The following is a 21,614-nucleotide window of genomic DNA, read 5'->3' as shown; positions in this document are numbered from 1 at the left end:
AGCGTCTTCAGTGTAAATTCAATGGCAAACGTTTCCACTAGAAGTCTCTCTCAGCGTCTTCAGTGTAAATTCAATGGCAAACGTTTCCTCTAGAAGTCTCTCTCAGCGTCTTCAGTGTAAATTCAATGGCAAACGTTTCCACTAGAAGTCTCTCTCAGCGTCTTCAGTGTAAATTCAATGGCAAACGTTTCCACTAGAAGTCTCTCTCAGCGTCTTCAGTGTAAATTCAATGGCAAACGTTTCCTCTAGAAGTCTCTCTCAGCGTCTTCAGTGTAAATTCAATGGCAAACGTTTCCACTAGAAGTCTCTCTCAGCGTCTTCAGTGTAAATTCAATGGCAAACGTTTCCTCTAGAAGTCTCTCTCAGCGTCTTCAGTGTAAATTCAATGGCAAACGTTTCCTCTAGAAGTCTCTCTCAGCGTCTTCAGTGTAAATTCAATGGCAAACGCTTCCACTAGAAGTCTCTCTCAGCGTCTTCAGTGTAAAGGTGAAGCTGTGTGTAAGTGCGCCCATGCAGAGATGCCAGGTGGGCATGTAAACTGACACGCAGACAGGTGTTTGATAGGAGAAGGGGCTGTGTTATAAAATGGGGACTCTGATCAGAAATCTGTCCTGTGGTAGTCGTCTCTTCTTTACTGGAGCTCCCACAGCAGGTGTGTTTGTAGGACTTGTCTGTTGCCACCTTCTTATTTTTGTGTCGATTTCTGTGTCGGCTTACTGGGAGACTGGGTTTGTTTTATGGTGAAAACGTCCTTAAACATGACAGCAGAACTGCACAAGTGGCATTGCAATGGTTCTGTATGATATGCCAGGTTAGTTTATACTGACTAATGAGAGCTGTTTGGGTCTTTCTTAATCGGTAGTGTGTCTCTCTCTCTCTCTCTCTGTGTGTGTGTGTGTGTGTGTATATATATATAGAGAGAGAGAGAGAGATCAATTTGAAAAAGGAGAACATTTCCAGAAGGTGCAAAATTAAAAAATAAAACGTCATGTAGGTACAAACAAATATGAATAAATGATAAAACATTATAGATTTAAAAAAAAAAAAAAAAAATCAATTCACATTTTTGTGTACCTACATTCCTTTGTCCTTTATATATAGGGAGAGTTTTTTTGTTTTTTTTCAGTATGGGGAATGTGACTTACACTGCCTGTCCAATAGATGGCGCTGCTTCCCATCGTTTATCGAAAACACGTCACAAACTCCATCGTCTGCCTCGACAACACGTCACAAACTCCATCTGCCTCGACAACACGTCACAAACTCCATCTGCCTCGACAACACGTCACAAACTCCGCCTGCCTCGCCTTTCTTCCTGAAAATGGGTATTATTATTAGTATTATTGTTATTAATATTAACTATTATTATTTAAATTGGTGTATAAGTTGGGCTTGCATTTTTCTTTTCTTTTTATTATTTTTGGTTCGGGTGTATTTTTTCGTTTTTTATTATCATTTCAATAAACTCCACTCGAACGCATAGCGTTTTCAGTTTCTATAATGAACTGCATGTACGTTTGACACACACACACACACACGCACGCACACACACACACACACACACACACACACACTGACACACACACACACACACACACACACACACTGACACACACACACACACACACACACACTGACACACACACTGACACACACACACACACACTGACACACACACACACACACACACACACACACACACTGACACACACACACACACACACACACACTGACACACACACTGACACACACACACACACACTGACACACACACACACACACACACACTGACACACACACTGACACACACACACACACACTGACACACACACACACACACACACACACACACACACACACACACACACTGACACACACACACACACTGACACACACACACACACACACACACACACACACACTGACACACACACTGACACACACACACACACACTGACACACACACACACACACACACACACACACACTCACGCACACACACACACACACTGACACACACACACACTGACACACACACACACACACACACACACACACTGACACACACACACACACACACACTGACACACACACACACACACACACACACACACACACACACACACACACTGACACACACACACACACACACACACACACAGGTTAACTTGCTGTGTCGAAGCGAGCAGGTCCACAGGTAGAACTCTGCATGCATTTTGAATCGCAGAAGGGGGAGCAGAGCAGTAACAGATCTCGTTTTACTCCGCTCTCCCTCCCTCCCGCGTCTCAGCGTATCACTATACAGCGTCCTGCAATAATAACAGTAATCTCAACCAGCATACAACAACTTATTCACATATTTCTCCTAAGATTAAACATCCTTCATGGTATTGTAGTCTGATTTTAAGGTTTGATATTGATGTAGCTATAATAATAATAATAATAATAATTAAGCCGTCGTTGTACACAAGAGAAGCTTTAATATGCATTAACAGAAGCAGAACTGTACAGCGGGTTTATATTTCAATAAGCTTTTCGGTTCATCCACTCTGAATAAAACCTTCTTAACGGCATAAAAACCAACTAGCGACGCCATGTTGCTGGTTTGTTTATAACCTGGTTCGTGGTCGTTAAGCCCGTTGCTAACCTCATGACGCATTACTTCCCTAGCCTATTACGTAGTTTCAATAACGTTGACGATTGGTCAGTAGCGTGTCTGTCTTTGCACACTGCCCGCCTTCTGAAAGCCGTTTTCTTCATGTGGAAAGAGTAGCGAATAATTGACATTATTTAAAATATATCGACAAAACCCAGGTTTATCGGTTTAAAAAAATTATATATATTTTAAATAAGTCTATGGGTGTGTTTTTGTTTAGTTATTATCGATTAAAACCAAAAACGTCAAGCACGACGTATAAGGTATGTAATCATTCAATATTTTGTTCTGTTGTATTTTTTAATTAAGTTTAAAGTTTAATAGTTTGAAAAACAAACAAACAAATAAATATATTCCTAATGTATCTGAGGGTTGTATCCGAGTCTGAATTTAAACACTTACGCGTTTCATAACACGGTCTTCACAAGATGGGTCCCACACTTCAAATTCATTTTCAGGTAAAAAATAAATAAATAAAAATACACGTGACCCCCCCAGAAAATAAAAAAATAATACGAGAAAAAAAAATTCCCTCAGCAGCAAAATAAAATAAAAAATATTGAAGTCTATTGAAGATTTCGACGAGTATTACTGATATGTATATTTATGCGTGTTTGAGAAACGCTTTGAAAACCGTTGGCTTCAGTGTTCCAGTGCGCGCGCTGAGGTGAGTTTGAATTTCAGGAGCCTAACTGCCGTTGAGCGGGAGAGTGAGAGACAGACAGAGGTACGTTTAGTCTCCTTAAAAATATATCGACATATTTTCCCGTTTTAAATAAAAAATTTTTAACACAAATATGAGTATAAGAGAAATTATAAATTAATTTTATAAATTGTGTATGTGTGGTATATGTATATTTTCATTTTCTGACTACCTTAGCCTCACAATAAGACAAGACGGCCTGTTAATTTCAACTTCTCTTTTGTAATTGTATTAATGATAATTATCATAAATTGTGTCAGAAGAGAATTATCGATGTGTTTATAAACGTTTACGTAGAATTTAGCTTGTTTGAGCTTGGACATGTTTTTTTTTTAACATAATTGTTTTCTGTTTGTGAGTGGCGCTAACTTAATTTTTTAACTTGGAATATTTTCGAGGGTGTGAATTTAAAAAAAATAATAAAGTTAAACGAGGATTTGCTGGACCATATTTATTTTTGTATTAAACTTAATAAATATTGTATTGGTCGTTTAAAGATAGGTCGAGAAAACTCGCCCAGTGTTGACCGCAGTTTAAATGTTCAATTTTACATACTGTCAAAACCGTCGGTGCTTGTATTTGTAATAGAGGGACAGTTTCACAAAGCACTATAAGAGAGCACTTGCCAAACTAGCTTATTTTACCCGTTTTAAAAAAGAATATATATATATATATATAGAGAGAGAGAGAGAGAGAGAGAGAGAGAGAGAGAGAGATATAGATATCTATATATTTCCGACACCAAAGAAAAAAAACAAAAAACGAAATACATTTTAAATTTCCATTATAAAGTTGACATACTATCTCCTTATTTTGACTTCGTATCTCCTTATTTTGAATTACTATCTCGTTGTTTTGACTTAGTGTCTCTTTATCGTAAGTCTAAATAACGAGATCCAAAGTCTAAATAACGAGATGGTATGTCAACCTTATAATGGAAATTTAAAATGTATTTCGTTTTGTTTTGTATTTCGTTTTGTTTTTAGAACGATCACGTTTATTATGAAACCCAACTCAGCAAGTCTATGTGATTTAAAGGATACACAATTTGTTTAATTTTTAAAATTATGCATTTTAAAATTTTGTAATTGTTTTATTTTTTATTTTTATGGAAGTCAATTGAATTTATTTAGCAGACTGCCTCCTGGAACTTGCTTTGTAAAAAAAACAAGACCCTGTTTTGTTTTGTTTTTATTAAATAGACCGGACCCGGATTTTTTTCTTACTAGAAGTAGAATCCGTCCGCAAACAGAAAATTGACCGTTTAAAAAATGTTATTAAAACCAATAAAATATACATGTGTTTTATTATTATTATTATTATTATTATTATTATTATTATTATTATTATTATTATTATTAGCTTTGGTGGTGATTTGTAAAAACCTTCACAAACTATCTGCTAAATTCATAATGTTAACCTCTAGTGTTTACGCTTCTTAATAAAAAAACAAACAAACAAAAAAACGTATTTATAGGTTAATGTTAAAAATATGTATTTGTCACTGTTTTTGAAAGCGGATAGAAATGTTTCTGTTGTGGAGGTGGATGGTAATTCTCTGTTTCATCAGCAGGTGGCGCTGGCGAGGTGCAAGCTGGAGGGATCAGTGCTGTGAGGTAGGCTGTACAAAGCAATGCATCTCAACCTGATTTTTAAACAGGGATGGATCTACCAGGCTGTTTTTTAAAGTGTTTTATTCCAGAGCAAAGTTAGCAAAAAAAGCTATTAAATATAAATTCAGGGGGGATTGAAGGCACCTGAGTTGTTAAATATAAATTCAGGGGGGGTTGAAGGCACCTGAGTTGTTAAATATAAATTCAGGGGGGGGGGGTTGAAGGCACCTGAGTTGTTAAATATAAATTCAGGGGGGGTTGAAGGCACCTGAGTTGTTAAATATAAATTCAGGGGGGTTGAAGGCACCTGAGTTGTTAAATATAAATTCAGGGGGGGGTTGAAGGCACCTGCGTTGTTTCTGGTTGGTTTTGTAATACATACAGAGCTTTCTTCATTTCACAACATAGAACTGTAATGAAAAAGCATCACTTAATAAATATCTATTGATTTGTATTTCAATGAAACGATTGCATCTCAATATTGGAGCAACAGAATCTACTCATACAGATTCATTTTTTAATGTGGTGTTTGAATAAAAAAAGACTTCATCTTTACGAGAAGCATCTCCTATGTTAACCACAGCTGGATTGTTTAAAAGCATTTTACAGTAGCAGGGAATCCACCTTTCCATCCTTCTGTGGTTTATCCTGGCTAGGTAGAGGCTGATAATGAGCCCCTAGTCTCCCTTTATATTGAAAGTTATTTAAACCGAGGGACTCACAGGCCAGTCAGTTTGGGCAGGAGCACCTTCTGAGCAAAGTCCCTGTCCATGGATAGATCTCACTGCAGAACTTTCACCTGCACACAGTTATCAACTAACCCCCACCCCACCTGCCTTGATCCCATCTCTCTGGACAACTTCCCCGTCACTTTGATCTGATAGGAACAGATACACACACAGCAAGCAAGACCGGGGAGGATTTCAAAACATACCTTTTTATTAGAACAGATTTTAACAGCAGTACCTGAGCAACACCATCGACTATTACAGAATTTAACATTTAATAATCACAATTGTTACAAAAGCAGCATAAAGAAATATTTAAAAAACACTACACTGTGTAACAATACATTCCTAATACATGCGCTATAGCAGGGTGGCCAAAGCTGATAATTCCAGTCCTGGTCTTTGTTCCAGCCCTGCTCTAAATTGTTCAATTGAACCAATTGAACCCCCATCCAGACCCTGCAGTAGTTCATGATCTCATTGTACCTGTAAAACCTGAGTGGAATAATGGCCCTCCAGGACCGGATTGATTGGACGCCCCTGCTCTATAGAAACACACTATTGATTCTAAACTGATTTTCTCTACTTGTTGTGTTTTTCCAACATGTCAAGCAATAGTTATGATAATTGGCCCAGGAATCTTGTGGCTTAAAGAAAAAGAAAATACCCTTCAACCTGTTTGACCTGCATGTGAATTTCTATTGAAAAATGGTGTGTGTGTGCTGTTTGGTACTGTCTGCGGCTGGTCCATTGGACCTCACTGTGTTATACAGCGTTCTCTCACTGCCTTTGCAGTTCGTTCCCCTAATACACCTGTCTCTGCTATTGCCACTGCTGCTCCTTTTACCACTATAAATAGAATTTCTATGTATAGCTTTAGGAAACTATTGGAGTTTTCTGCTTCCTGTCTTGCATCTTCCCTGTGACGTGTCAATAAAAATGCCCACTTTCTCTCTTGTCTTTTCTCACACTCTAACACTAACTCGCTCTTTCTCATTTCTCTCTGTTTTTCTTCTTGGATTTTCTCTATCTTCCCCATTTCTTCTTGAAGCTCTTGTAGGCACTTTCCCTTCAGCTCCTCTCTCTCCCTGTCTATTTGCTCTTCCTTCTCCTTCATGATCTCTTCTTCTCTTTTTTGTATCGCTGCCTCTGCTTCCTGGTACATCTCACTGGTGTAGTAGGTGTTGTTGTTTGCTGTCACCATGGCCTCTATTTTCTCTATGAGCTTTGTGACCTGAGTGCGATCGTTCTTTTCTTTGTTGTTGAAGGCATGATACCTGTTCCCACATTCCATTAGCAGTTTCTTGAGATCACCTTCAGCAGCTTTGACATATTGCTCGATCGTCTCCTCTTCCTCTAGATCATCCACTCGGGTAAAAAGGATCATTATGTACTTGCCAGCTCCCTCACCGAAAATCTCCTGGATTAGCTTCACTGTTTTCTTCTCTTCCTCTGTGAATCGTCCCAGCTGTATCACCAGGAGGAAAGCGTGGGGTCCCGGGGCAGACTGGGTGATGCATTTCACAACCTCAGTTACAACATCTTTTACAGGCAGGACTGTATCATAAAAACCTGGTGTGTCGACCACAGCAACGGGTCTTCCAGCAACGTCTCCTTTTTTCTTAAGACACTCCTTGGTCTCTGAGTTGGGGCTGAGTTTCCACTTAAACTCTTTTCTTCCCAGAATGGTGTTCCCTGAGGCACTCTTCCCAACTCCGGTTTTCCCCAGCAACACAATCCTGATTTCAGAGGAGCTGGGAGTTTGTGTTTGTACACCCTCTAATGCTCCAGCCTCTTGCCTTGGCACTTCTAAAAGAAAGGAAAAGTTTATTTTCTAATCCTAGAAATAAAAAGATCTTTATTTGTAAATGTACATTTGGTAAACACTTAACACAGTACATGTCATAAATATTAAAATTCAGAGAAACATTTCAGAGGAGATGGAAGTTTGTTCCATCCCCACGCCCTGGCCCTGCTAAAGAAAACAAGTTTATTTTCTAATATATTTCTTTCTAAAGCAATGTGTGTGTGCGTGTGTGTTACTGTTCATGTGTAAAATCGGTAAATCTACAGATTAACCGGTAAATGTGTAGATTTACCAGCTCAGCAGTCAATGTATAAACTAACTAAGCCAGATGGTAGTAAACTATCTCTTTTACTTACATCCACGATCACTGTCTGGCAACAATTCGCAAAATAAAATAATGTGTTGCCGGTAAAATGACGTAGCGCACTGTATGACTCTCACTGAAGTGCAAAACCTGCGTGCTCTTAGGTTATGCTCAATAATACTAAAGCACAGTCAGCAGAGGCATGGGTTTTGCTGAAGAGATGTCATTTTTAACATGCCTAATGTCTGACCTATAGCAAATTCTGATTTAAAATAAAATCAGGAAAGTGCTTTTTTTTTTTTACATAAAGCAAAAAAATAAGGGGAATAAATCACACCTGTATATAGGACAAAACATTAATACACGGTCTCTGCTAAATACAGAAATTATTATTATTATTATTATTATTATTATTATTATTATTATTATTATTATTATTTTACCGAAGTATGTAACAGATCTTACAGAAATCTTTTTTTTTTTTTTTTTTTTTTTTTGCCATTAAGCTCCCTGACGTTACTTTATTTCCGAATTCACCTCAAATGCTGTAGCATTATAACTACCATCTCCTTAGTTATTTTATACATTGACCGCTGAGCAGGTAAATCTACACATTTACAGGTTAATCTATAAACCGTAACATACATATCTATATGACTATGATTTATCATTTAAAACTATACATATCTATATGACTATGATTTATCATTTAAAACTAACTTTAGTGTGAGTATATCAAAAGACACTAATACACACCATGAAGGTCCATAGAGTTCTGTAGTTATTCCCAAAAGAGGGGTTAAATAACCTCATGACTTACAATGAGAGTAAGCTGTTTTTATAGCACTGGTAGTTCTTAATGGTCCCCTACATGAATTATACAGATCCCGTCCTCCACCTGCTCTCGCTTCTGTTTTGACGCCACTTCTTTACCCGCTGTTAGTGAAAGTAAACCAGACGCCTGCTCTGGGGCTCGTTTACCGATAACAGAAGCACTTGGGGTTCACGATCATTGTCACAATGAACTTGCAGCTGTTCCTAGTGTCTCTTGAAGTGCGTTTCACAAAACCACGTGTGAAAGCTCCGCTTGTTCGTGATGTTCATGTGCATCGTTAAGCTTTGAAGAGCTTCTTCAGGGCTTTGTTGGGAAACACATTTGAAACTAATGTATGGGGTAGCCTATATATATAAATTATAGTTTTGTTGTAAATCAAATGTAAAATATACTACTGGTTGAAAATACAGGCACATTGGCCCGAAATGAGGTAGAAATATGAATTCATGAAGTAGAAATAAACCCGGTTATATTATTCTGTAAACTAAAAAATAAGGTAACGAATCAAAGAAAAAATAAGTGGGAAGTAATGGCAGTGAAAGTAAAAGCTTCAAACACTGGTCCTCCGTGAGGCAAAGGGGTTAGCAAGAAATGGCAGGATTTCGCTTAAGTGAAAGTTTATTACAACGAGCCGTCGACTACCAGGGCGCCTGTGGTGGTGTTGACGATTCAAAGCAGCTTGCTAAGTTCTGTCTTTGCGCTCCCGCAGTGCATTACGACCTCCACGAACATGTCACGATCACGTCAGATCACTCGTGAATACGATGGTGTTCAGGAAACACTGCAGTTTGCAAACGTTGCACTAGGACGGTTTGATGATGCTGGTTTGGTTCAAGTTGCTTTTGGGAAACGGGCCCCTGACCACACACCACGCCGGTTCTCTCCTGAAGAACTCTTTATCAGCGCTTCCACACGCGCTATATGGCATAACGTAACACTGCCCTCTAGCGGCTGTTCAGTATAACAGTAACTTACATCTTTCATCTGTACAAAGCCAGATCTGAGTGTCTGTGCTTTACACTTCATTTTATTTCTGTAACACTAGTCGCTGATAATATTGGATTTAATAAAAATAATAATAATAATAATATTAATAATAATAATAATAATAATAATAATAATAACATGGTTTTACAGTGTCCACACATAGAAAGGATCAGTGTTTGACAATAAACCGCAGCGTCACATGACCATGAAAGAATTTGCTCCCTTATTTAAATAATTACCCCCCCCCGTCCCGTCGCTGTATCTGAACACAGGCGAGAGCTGCAGGTTAGGAAGCGAGATGCTAAACTGAAGTCCAATAAATATGTACTATTACTACTATTTTTTTAAAAACTAAAAACAAGTCATTATTAAAATAATTGTTCTACAACTACGACCAAAAGTGTTGCCTCACCTACAATTTTAGGATTGAGACATGAAAAAAAACAAACGATATGATCATAATTTAGATATTTAATTAACATCGTGTAATCAAATAAACTGCAAAATTATATTGCAAAAAAATAAATAGATAAAAAAAAGTCTATACCAGAAGCCATAATCGCAGTCCAGTCGTATTTCATGTTAGATTTCTGAAATGTCACATTTTTTTTCAATGTCAGTTTTTCTGTTCAGTATCTGGAAAACTACAAAGCGCTGGGTGTGGAATTCAATATGTTAACAAGGGAACATTATTCAGCAGCTTTCATTGGACTCTATGAAGCTGAGGGAGTTCATTCTATATAGAGGGGGTGTAATTCAATATGTTAACAGGGGAACATTATTCAGCAGCTTTCATTGGACTCTATGAAGCTGAGGGAGTTCATTCTATATAGAGGGGGTGGAATTCAATATGTTAACAAGGGAACATTATTCAGCAGCTTTCATTGGACTCTATGAAGCTGAGGGAGTTCATTCTATATAGAGGGGGTGGAATTCAATATGTTAACAAGGGAACATTATTCAGCAGCTTTCATTGGACTCTATGAAGCTGAGGGAGTTCATTCTATATAGAGGGGGTGGAATTCAATATGTTAACAAGAGAACATTATTCAGCAGCTTTCATTGGACTCTATGAAGCTGAGGGAGTTCATTCTATATAGAGGGGGTGGAATTCAATATGTTAACAAGGGAACATTATTCAGCAGCTTTCATTGGACTCTATGAAGCTGAGGGAGTTCATTCTATATAGAGGGGGTGGAATTCAATATGTTAACAAGGGAACATTATTCAGCAGCTTTCATTGGACTCTATGAAGCTGAGGGAGTTCATTCTATATAGAGGGGGTGGAATTCAATATGTTAACAAGGGAACATTATTCAGCAGCTTTCATTGGACTCTATGAAGCTGAGGGAGTTCATTCTATATAGAGGGGGTGGAATTCAATATGTTAACAAGAGAACATTATTCAGCAGCTTTCATTGGACTCTATGAAGCTGAGGGAGTTCATTCTATATAGAGGGGGTGGAATTCAATATGTTAACAAGGGAACATTATTCAGCAGCTTTCATTGGACTCTATGAAGCTGAGGGAGTTCATTCTATATAGAGGGGGTGGAATTCAATATGTTAACAAGGGAACATTATTCAGCAGCTTTCATTGGACTCTATGAAGCTGAGGGAGTTCATTCTATATAGAGGGGGTGGAATTCAATATGTTAACAAGGGAACATTATTCAGCAGCTTTCATTGGACTCTATGAAGCTGAGGGAGTTCATTCTATATAGAGGGGGTGGAATTCAATATGTTAACAAGGGAACATTATTCAGCAGCTTTCATTGGACTCTATGAAGCTGAGGGAGTTCATTCTATATAGAGGGGGTGGAATTCAATATGTTAACAAGGGAACATTATTCAGCAGCTTTCATTGGACTCTATGAAGCTGAGGGAGCTCTGTCCAAATATTACCCATGAACGACTGTATCACATTGATAACTCACGGTTTAATAACTCATACAGTATTCCAGCATTTGATTTAAAACGTTTTAATATAATCAATCGCATTGCTGACATGCCAACGCTAAATCCTATGCAACTAATAAAAGAAAAGAAACAAACAAGCACCTATTCTCCCATAAATACCTGTCTTTAATTATCGATGTTAATGTTTGAAAACGAGAAATAAAGATCCTGAGAGTGATTAAGAGGCCTGTAAATGCTTTAAAAATAGGAATAGTTTGTTGAGAAACCAGTTATGCGTGACTTTTTTTTTTTTTTTAAGTTGGATTCAGAATTGTATGTTTTTTTTTGAATAACCCTAATATACAGTAAGTAGATATCTTAGATATAACTTAGATATTTTATTTAACATCTTAGATATAACTTAGATATTTTATTTAACATCATATAACATAATCAAAGAAACTACAAAAAGTCTATACCGGAAGCCATAAGTAGTACAGTAGTATTTCATGTTAGATTTCATAATGTCACATTTTTTTCATGTTTTGTCGGTTTTTGGAACATCACATTATTCAGCAGCTTTCATTGGACTCTATGAAGAACATTCGTTAATTTACAGGGTGATGATGCAGAACGTTTGACCAAAGCTGTACAACCGAATCTCAATGAGTGACGCAGTTATTTATTCACGTTACATTTCTGGATTTATAATCCGCTAATTACATTGTATTACATGTTTATCCCAAAGTCATTTTACCCTATAGGGTTATAACAAAACAAAACAAAACAAAACATAAAATCTCACCCATTTTCAGTAAAATTGTGTCTCATTCGTCTTAGATAATGGCGTTTTCTCTCGTTGTTCGAATCAAATAAAATGTCTCCTGCGTCCTTGTACTTTTTACTTTCATTTTCACTTCCTTTTGCAGCCCACATGATATTAACCCCTTGCTGTGTCGGCTGGTTTGGCTAATAATGTGCTTAATTAGACCCTAATAATGTGCTTAATGAGGCTGAATTTAAAAAATAGTAATATAGAGGGGTGGCTAAGCATTGTATCACATCTGTAGACAAGAGAAGAAGAAGTGATACCTTTTACTGCACGGACAAATAATTAATCTCAAGATTTCAAAGGTTTCTTCTTCAGTCTGAGGTCGTGAAGTCTTGTGATTAATTCTTGTTGAGTTTTTGCAATAAAAGGTATCACTTCATCTCGGGACTGACACGGCTACCGTTTCATCTGTCATATCCGTGATATTATTATTATTATTATTATTATTATTATTATTATTATTAACGAGTCGTTCAGCGGAGGCTTTTTCTCCCAAAGCGACTTCCAGAGACTAGGGGGGTGAACTCTGCATCATCAACAACTGCTGCTGCTGCTGCTGCTGCTGCAGAGTCACTTCCAATAGGAGCTCGTTTGTTTGACGTCTCATCCGAAGGGCAGACAGTACGGAGTTGCATTAGGGTGTCACGTGTAAATCACCCTTCATTTAAAAGACTTTCAGAATGTCACTTTTTTCGAAGTTATACTAATTACTCCCCTTTTTTTAAAAAAAAGGGAATGCAAAAGTTTTTAAAAACATTTCTAAAGACACTGACATTACTGTATATAACTGGAAGCCATTATTAGCGTTACTATGGGAATACGTCATTCCTAAAAAGAAGGCGGAGCTAACGATATATTTTTTCATTCAATTTGTATTACGAAGTACAGGTGGATCTGGACCGTTTATATTAAGAGCAGAGTTACAAAACACGAGGGAATGGCTGCTTCAGGTCTGGATATCGGTCAGTGTGAGTAGAACATTTTATTGCGATGAAGTGAGGGGCTGTCAGGAGCAAATAGCTGAAATATTTTGTTGTTTCGGGTGAATTTTTTGGTTTCGTTTTCGTCAGGTAGGCCCTATGGCAAGGCTCTTTCGAGAGAAAAGAAACATTATTTCTCTCAAAATCTTAAAACATACATTTCCACCTATATTTAGTCTGTTACGGCAGCACGTTTTCATAGTAAGTTAATATGTAATGTTGTTTTTTTTTTTAAATGTGTTTGTAAAATGGAAGTTAACCGAAACGGAAATGTTACCCCGAATTTGTCCTTTATTGCTAGTAAAATGGCGTATGGAGTCTATTTTTTTCATTTGTAAAAAATACGACATTCGTAGAAAACGGGTTAGTTTATTAATCACTCGACTACTGCAGAAATATTCTTGTGTACCAGAGTGCAATAAAGAATAGTTTTATATAAACAAAAAGTCTTGTAATTGACCCGCCGTTCGTCGTGTCGTTTCGTTTTTGTGATGTGAACAGTCATGTAAAATGTATATCAAACTTTATTTAAATCTTCAAAAAAGAGCGTGTTTTCTTTAAAAGTTCAAAGAAGATTCATATACCTTTTTTTTAATCTAGGGTTTTAACATTAATAAAAGTAAACGTACACAATGAAAACAGTCGCATAAACTAAATATTATAATAATCATTGAATGAACTGGAGTTCGTGGCGACCTGTTTTTTTGACAGCTACTTGAGATTGCAGACCAATCAATCAATCAATCAATCAGTATTTATTTTATATAGCGCCTTTCATAGAGGACCACCATCACAAAGCGCTTTACAAGATGCAGTAACAACAAGAAAAACCATAATACTTAAAATAGAGAGAAATGCATAATATGTGCTATACGAAATAATAATAATAATAATTATTATTATTATTATTATTATTATTATTATTATTATTATTATTATTATTTATTTCTTGGCAGACGCCCTTATCCAGGGCGACTTACAATTGTTACAAGATATCACATTATACATTATTTCACATTATACAGATATCACATTATTTTTACATACAATTCCCCATTTATACAGTTGGGTTTTTTACTGGAGCAATCTAGGTAAAGTACCTTGCTCAAGGGTACAGCAGCAGTGTCCCCCCCACCTGGGATTGAACCCACGACCCTCCGGTCAAGAGTCCAGAGCCCCTGACCACTACTCCACACTGCTGCCCTAATATATTAAATACATGAAATAGTAGCAACAACACAGCAGCTAATAGCAGATATCAGGCTTGAATAGCATGGAAAGCAAGAGAGAACAGGCGGGTCTTGAGAGTTGATTTGAAGTGAGCGACGGTGGGAGCTGCACGCACCGAAGCTGGGAGAGAGTTCCAGAGAGTCGGGGTCACGAAGCTGAACGAGCGTTCTCTCCGAGTGTGGCGCGCTTGTGCTTACGGATAACAAGCAGGTCCAAGTCGGGAGGACCTCAGCTTGCGGGCAGGGACACAGCGGGTCAGCAGGAGGTGCTCGGGACCTGTGTGATGAAGGGCATTGTAGGTGAGCAGGAGAGTTTTGAAAGTAATCCGGAACTTTACAGGTAGCCAGTGCAGCTGGGCAAGTCGGGACGGGACGGGGGGTGATGTGAGCACATTTTTAAGCTGGATTTCTCAATAAAACAAACATTTTTTTTTTTTAAGTAAACTTTGTATTCTTTACCAGTGACGCTCCATGGAGAAGAGGGATTGAAGGACAGGCCGCAGCACAGGAGAAGAAACAGCAAGGATCAAGTCGTGAACTGTAAGTAACGGGCGAAAAAAGAATAACGGAAGCTGGGACACCCCCAAAATAAAACTGTAAATCAGGGGTGTCCAATCCTGGTCCGGGGGGGGGGGGGGGGGCTGTCACTCCTGGTTTTTGTTCCAACTGTGTCCTAAATTAATCAAATGGAGCAGTTTAGGGGGGTCAGCCAATATATTTTATTAACCCTTAAATCCGTTTTGTTTTGTTCTGTCCACAGCCTCACTAAACTCTTAAAGTTTCTATAAAATGTACAAATGAGTTTTTTTTTTGTTTTGTGTGTTCAGTAGTTTTCTAGAGTGTCAAACCCTCGTTGGTCAAATAGTGTGTTTGAAATTGAATGAATATTGCATATGATGTATAGATAGCAGTGTGGAGTAGCGGTCAGGGGCTCTGGACTCTTGACCGGAGGGTCGTGGGTTCAATCCCAGGTGGGGGGGACACTGCTGCTGTACCCTTGAGCAAGGTACTTTACCTAGATTGCTCCAGTAAAAACCCAACTGTATAAATGGGGAATTGTATGTAAAAAATAATGTGATATCTTGTAACAATTGTAAGTCGCCCTGGATAAGGGCGTCTGCTAAGAAATAAATAATAATAATAATAATAATAATAAAAGATTAGCGTAGGGTAGAGCATATCACTTTATCCTATATGTGTCCGGAATTAGACACAGATTTGCAAGTTTCTTTGTTTCTTAGACTCCACTATACATGCAGCCAGGAGATGTGTGACTGCTTGTAATGATATCATTGTAGCAACAGACAGATTTTTAAAGTAGAAAGAGAACTCTGAGTTTGAATATTTAAAAAAAAAAAAAACAGATATATTTTTCACAAAAGCCTCGCACTTCAATACTGTTTTCACAGAACCACAGGGAGGAAACATGTCCAAAGTCCGGTTTCTGAGTTTAGGATTAAAACCATTTGAAAACCAATCTTGTCTAGTAATGCTAGACTCTTGCTTAGGACCTGTGTGGGAGAGCTAATAGGAACACTTTGGTTTTTATAGGTACTGTAGTATGAAGTCTTGGCTATATATATACAAATTCAAAGAGTACTGTTTTCACAGAATATCATAGCAATATTGTTTTTGTCTGCCAGGGGCTCTGGACTAGAAGCATGTAAAAATAATAACAAAAAAAATAAAACCATAAAGCTGACAAATAAATAAACTCATCATTTTCTTTTTTTTTTCTTTTGCAGTTTCTTTGAGGTTGGTTCTGGTAGGGAAGACCGGGGCTGGCAAAAGCGCCTCCGCCAACACAATCCTGGGCAGGGAAGCATTCAAAACGACTTTCAGCGGCTCCTCCGTCACAAAGGAGTGCGAGAAGAGCGAAGGGGAGGTGGCAGAGAGGCAGGTGTCTGTCGTGGACACTCCTGGACTGTTCGACACCACTCTGTCTGAGCAGGAGGTCAAACAGGAGATCGGGAAATGCATCAACCTGTCCGCCCCGGGACCCCACGCCTTCCTGGTGGTGATACGCACCGGCCGCTTCACGGAGGAGGAGAGGAGAGCGGTGGAGAAGATTCAGGCGATGTTTGGCGCTGAAGCAGCGCGGTACACCATGGTCCTTTTCACCCACGGGGACAAGCTGGAAGAGACTATCGAGCAGTACCTCGAGGACTCAGAGCAGGATCTCCGAGACCTGGTGGGGCAGTGCGGTGGCCGCTATCACGTGTTCGACAACACAGACGTCGGCGATCGCACCCAGGTCACGGAGCTGCTGGAGAAGGTAGAGAGGATGGTGGAGGAGAACGCCGGCAGCTTCTACAGCAGCGACATGTACCGGCGGGTCGAGGAGATGATCCGGCTGAAGGAGGAGGAGCTGAGGAAGGGTTACGAGGAGGAGCTGCGCAGGAAAGAGAGGGAGCTGGAGGAGAAGCACCGCGGGGAGGTGACGCGGCTGGAAGAGAGGATTCGAGAGCTGGAGGCGGAGGGGAAGCGAAAGGACGAGCGCATTGGAGAGCTGGAGCGGAGCGAAAAGAGGAGGAGGGAGCTGGAGGAGAAGAACCGGAGAGAGCTGAACGAATTCAGACGCTTCTACTTGGAGAAGCAGGGGAATGCCAGGAGAGAGGCAGAGAAGTGTCGCTACCCGTGAGCAGGGAAGCGATGCCAGAGGGCCCCCCCCCCCCCCCCCCAACACACACATACAGAAATAACATTGCAATTACGAGTAGATGTGCCAGCTACCCTACCCAAGCAGCCTTTAACCCTTAGCGGTCCATTTATTCAGCGCGTCTCAGGCGCATCAGGTCCAATTTATTTTCACACGCGCAGTTTATTTTATATCCTTATTTTGTATCTTTAATATCTTTATTTTTATATAGCGCCTTTCATAGTGGCCCACCATCACAGAGCACTTTACGGAGGCAGGCTGTGAACTGCGCATTATATGCAGAGTCACTTCCAATAGGAGCTCGTTTGTTTGACGTCTCATCCTGAAGGACGGAGCACAAGGAGGTGAAGCGACTCGCTCAGGGTCACACCCACACACACACCCACACACACGCACACACACACACACACACACACACACACACACACACACACACACACACAATCAGTGGCTGCTGCAGAGTCACTTCCAATAGGAGCTTGTTTGTTTGACGTCTCATCCTGAAGGACGGAGCACAAGGAGGTGAAGCGACTCGCTCAGGGACGCACACATTTAAACATGATTATTTCTGTAACGTGTGTGTGTTCTGCTTTCTGTTACTTGTGCACTATGTAGGTTGACAGTAAAAAAAAAAAAGAATGAGCTAAAATCATTCACTTTTAATGATCTCTTTTACTATTTTCACTGTGTACAGTTATGTGCAGCATGATTTATTGTTTGTTACCGGTAGTCTAAAGTAAAACAAAAGTGTGCTACAGGTATTCATTAGATTTTTGTATAGGCCTACTGTACAGATTTATTACATTTTGGTAGTTTGTTTTTTTTTGTCAGTGAATCAGAAAGCCCTTGTGTTTGATTGCTATTAAAAGAGGTGATAAATCAGTATTGACTTCTAATCAGAACTGTTGCTAGTTCTTCTTGGGTCATGCTTGCACTCCACCTCTCTGTTGCACTAACTGAGTCATTTTTGCAATAAGAAAATAGAAATTGCCTAATATTGTCTTCATGTATCTGCGTTCAACAGACAAGTTGTTAAATTGTTTTGTCATGTGTTGAAAGTATGTTTTGATTCATGTGAGGAATACATTATAAATGGTCTTTTTTAAAATGTCAAAATGCAGTGAAACATAATCTGTTTTTTTTATGTATTCTGTAATAAAAAATGTTGCCACAGTTGCCCTGACTGAGTGCCATTTCTGAAGTAACATTTACTTTGAAACTGTAATGTAAAAGATTAGTTTTTCCCCTCACTGCATTACTATATATATATATATATATATAATCAGACCCCACCAAACAAACTCAACATTTTGATCTGATTCCATTAGCATTGTCAATGCAGCTGCTTAGTGATTGAATTGTAGTTTACCGCACAGCTGCTACCATTAGTGGTTAGTTACACGTCGCCACCTAGTGATTGAAAAGGGTATTGTTTTTTTTGTTTATTTAGCAGACGCCTTTATCCAAGGTGACTTACAGAGACTCGGGTGTGTGAACTATGCATCAGCTGCAGAGTCACTTACAACTACGTCTCACCCGAAAGACGGAGCACAAGGAGGTGAAGTGACTTGCTCAGGGTCACACAGTGAGTCAGTGGCTGAGGTGGGATTTGAACCGGGGACCTCCTGGTTACAAGCCCTTTTCTTTAACCACTGGACCACACAGCCTCCATTTCGCAGACGCCTTTCTCCAAGCCGACTTGCAGGCGACTTTTCTAAGTTTATAACCGAGTATATTGCGTAAATACGCTACATCTGCAGTAAAATACTACATCATTGTATTGATTTATGTCTTACCATAGCCGCTGGACATGTGCGTATGTATGTACGCGATATACCCGATTATAAAAATCAGTAAAGTATAATGGAGAGTTAAATTAAAATGAACACAATCCTTGAATTGCAGGGTACACCTGCACAGCACTGTTTATACTGGAATAGAGATTTTCAGATAGTGCGTCATTTCAACAGGCTGTTATTGAATCGTTTATTTTAAAGGTGCTTCAGAAATACGTCAGAGAGCAAATAGATGCTCCCCGTATATTAACCTGTTATATTTAATTGTACAACAAAACACATCAAAATATAGAAATCAGGTATTTCCAAACATGTATAAATTAAAGCAAACTTCTTATAAGGCCGTTGTGCCAAAAGTAGTTGTAATATTTCAAATATAGAATCCATGACGTATAAAATATTCAATGTATGACAAACAGGATGTTGGTTTCTTAACGAGACCAAACACATCTAATGAAGTGCTCATCTGCATAATTATCCACCTAGCCGGTGTGATTTTATTGATTTATTTATTGGTGTTTTCGGAGACAAAACGCCAGATTGATACACTAGAAAAGGATGACCGACTCTCGGTATTTAAAAAGAAATGACGAATCACTTCTACTCAGAGAAAAGTGTAAGAAAAAAAAAAAACCAGACACGAAATGAAGAGAGCGCACCGTGAATTACAATAACCGCGGGATGCTTCTATATAACATCATGTGATATAGAAGCGGAAATAAGATGTGAAAATGAAAGTAAAAAGTACAGGAGGCAGGAGACATTTTATTTCATCCGAACAGGAAGAAACGCCATTATCGAATGAGACACTTTTACTGAAAATGGGTGAGAATTTATGTTTGTTTATTTTATTTTTTTTGTTTTTTTATAACGCTGTAGAGTAAAACGATGGACTTCAGGGTTCAAAATGAAATTCAATTGAATTAGTGGATTACAAATCCAGAAAGGTAACGTCAATAATAACTGCGTCACTTGTTGTATTAAACTCATTTAATAATGACTGGGTTTCCGAGTAAAGATAGTAATTCATATTATATTACACTCGCTGTATTAGGGTTATACAACAAAGCGCGAGTCCAACTCAAAAATAAATAAAGAATGCATAAGTGCTTTCTCAAGAAACGGTGTTCATTTTGAAAGCATGTACAGGCCTCTTCAGCACTCTCAAGTTGTGTATTCCTCGTTTTGAAACATGAACATCGCTGTGAGTTTTGTTAGCCTGTTTCTTTTGTTTAAGCTGCTCATGATTCAGCATTGGCTTCTCATCAATGCGATTGATTATATCATTGAAAAGAAATGTTTGAACACTTTATTACAGTTAGGAGAATGCCATGGACAGCTTTTGAACAGAACTAACATACATGTAGCCCTTCTTTATTAGTGTGTATTTACATGTGCTGTGACGCTGTTTGTAAGCTTCCAAACACAGAAAGGAGGTTATGACGTGTTTAATTCCTCTGAAAAATGTGCTTCGCTTTTGCACTTCCTTCAAAATAGTGCCACTATTGTAAGGTCTTTTACTGATTTTTATAAGTACTCTTTCAAATATGCTTATTTTCTTTTTCTTTTCTTTTTTTTTAACAAACATTCAAAAGTAGTTAAAACCGAAGACAGAAAGTTGAATCTTGTACTGGTTGGGAGGACTGGAGGTGGGAAGAGTGCAGCAGGAAACACCATCCTGGGTGAAAAAGTGTTTAAATCTAAGTTCTCTGGCTGCTCTGTGACGCAGGACTGTGAGAAGAAAGAGGGGAATGCCTCTGGGAGGCCCGTGGCTGTGATCGACACTCCCGGCTTGTTTGACACAAAGCTGTCTGCTGATGCAGTTAAACAGGAGATTATGAAATGTCTCCCCCTGTCTGCCCCGGGACCCCGCGCGTTCCTCCTGGTGATACAGCTGGGACGAATGACCGAGGAGGTGAAGGAAACGGTGGAACAATTGCAGGAGATGTTTGGTGAGGAAGCTGAGAAGCACACGCTCCTCCTTTTCACCCATGGGGATGAACTGGAAGACCAGACGATTGAAGAGTTCATAGAAGACACTGATGAGGACTTCCAGCAGCTTGTTGAGAAGTTTGAAAACAGATACCACGTCTTCAACAATAAGAACATGAGCGATCGCACTCAGGTCACCGAGCTACTGGAGAAAATAGACAGGATGGTGACAGCAAGCAAGAATATTCAAATCAAAGGATGGGACAGGATGGCGAAAGAGGAGGAGCCGACAGAAAAGAAACAGAACAAATTGGAAAAGAGAATTGAAGAGGCAAAACCAAAATTAAAAGAAGGAGAGTTGAAACAGAAAGAAAAGGAGCCGAGTGAACAGATGGAGAGAGAGCTGGAGGAAGAGAGGAAAATAATGGGGGAAGAGTTAAAGAGAGAGCGTGAGGCAATGGAGAAGAAACAGCAAGAGGAGCAACAAAAGATGGAGGAAGAGATGAAACAGAGAGAAAAGGAGCTGGAGGAAAAGAGGACAAGAATGGAGGAAGAGTTAAAGAGAGAGCGTGAGGCAATGAAGAAACAGCAAGAGGAGCAACAAAAAAGAGAGGAAGAGATGAAACAGAGAGAAAAGGAGCTGGAGGAAAAGATT

General features: G+C 39.0%; 3 protein-coding genes across 6 annotated transcripts in view; 2 read left to right on the top strand and 1 right to left on the bottom strand.

The window, feature by feature from the left end:
* Positions 1-5,888: 5,888 nt before the first annotated feature.
* LOC117432780 (GTPase IMAP family member 9-like) lies at positions 5,889-12,946 on the bottom strand. The gene is made up of 2 exons (XM_059019075.1): positions 12,337-12,946; positions 5,889-7,509 (listed from the first exon to the last, which is right to left on the bottom strand). Exons 1-2 carry the CDS (start codon positions 12,338-12,340, stop codon positions 6,458-6,460), a joined length of 1,056 nt encoding a protein of 351 aa, XP_058875058.1. The 5' UTR covers positions 12,341-12,946; the 3' UTR covers positions 5,889-6,457.
* A 227-nt stretch (positions 12,947-13,173) lies between these two features.
* On the top strand, positions 13,174-18,407 carry LOC117968006 (GTPase IMAP family member 7-like). 3 transcript variants are annotated; one of them, XM_034915565.2, is made up of 3 exons: positions 13,174-13,325; positions 15,035-15,112; positions 16,318-18,407. In XM_034915565.2, the coding sequence occupies exons 1-3, from the start codon at positions 13,301-13,303 to the stop codon at positions 17,211-17,213; spliced, it is 999 nt and encodes a 332-aa protein (XP_034771456.2). In that variant the 5' UTR covers positions 13,174-13,300; the 3' UTR covers positions 17,214-18,407. The 3 variants fall into 3 exon arrangements, with proteins under 3 accessions (XP_034771456.2, XP_034771455.2, XP_034771457.2); XM_034915564.2 differs by having other exon boundaries at positions 13,175-13,331; XM_034915566.2 differs by lacking the exon at positions 13,174-13,325 and adding an exon at positions 13,352-14,872.
* Positions 18,408-19,656: 1,249 nt separating this feature from the next.
* The window catches only part of LOC131727796 (uncharacterized), a 2,973-nt gene continuing 1,015 nt past the window's right edge, over positions 19,657-21,614 (top strand). The window contains exons 1-2 of one of the 2 annotated variants that reach the window (XM_059019071.1): positions 19,657-19,852; positions 20,626-21,614. The exon at positions 20,626-21,614 is cut by the window's right edge and continues 1,015 nt beyond it. In XM_059019071.1, the coding sequence (XP_058875054.1) occupies positions 19,759-19,852; positions 20,626-21,614 (1,083 nt within the window). In that variant the 5' untranslated portion in view covers positions 19,657-19,758. Of the gene's footprint in view, positions 19,853-20,622 lie in introns of both variants that reach the window. The other variant, XM_059019070.1, reaches the window with a different exon arrangement.

Source organism: Acipenser ruthenus, unplaced genomic scaffold, assembly GCF_902713425.1.
Source record: "Acipenser ruthenus unplaced genomic scaffold, fAciRut3.2 maternal haplotype, whole genome shotgun sequence".
Lineage (NCBI taxonomy): Eukaryota > Metazoa > Chordata > Actinopteri > Acipenseriformes > Acipenseridae > Acipenser > Acipenser ruthenus.
This window is presented reverse-complemented; position numbering and strand designations above follow the sequence as displayed.

What these genes read in the sequence shown, in the direction of transcription:
- LOC117968006 (XM_034915564.2), top strand. Translation starts at nt 13,301, where the DNA reads ATGGCTGCTTCAGGTCTGGATATCGGTCAGT. An exon ending in AGGTCTGGATATCGGTCAGT is followed by an intron (nt 13,332 to 15,034) that starts GTGAGTAGAACA and finishes ATTCTTTACCAG; the next exon opens with TGACGCTCCATGGAGAAGAG. An exon ending in CAAGGATCAAGTCGTGAACT is followed by an intron (nt 15,113 to 16,317) that starts GTAAGTAACGGG and finishes TTTCTTTTGCAG; the next exon opens with TTTCTTTGAGGTTGGTTCTG.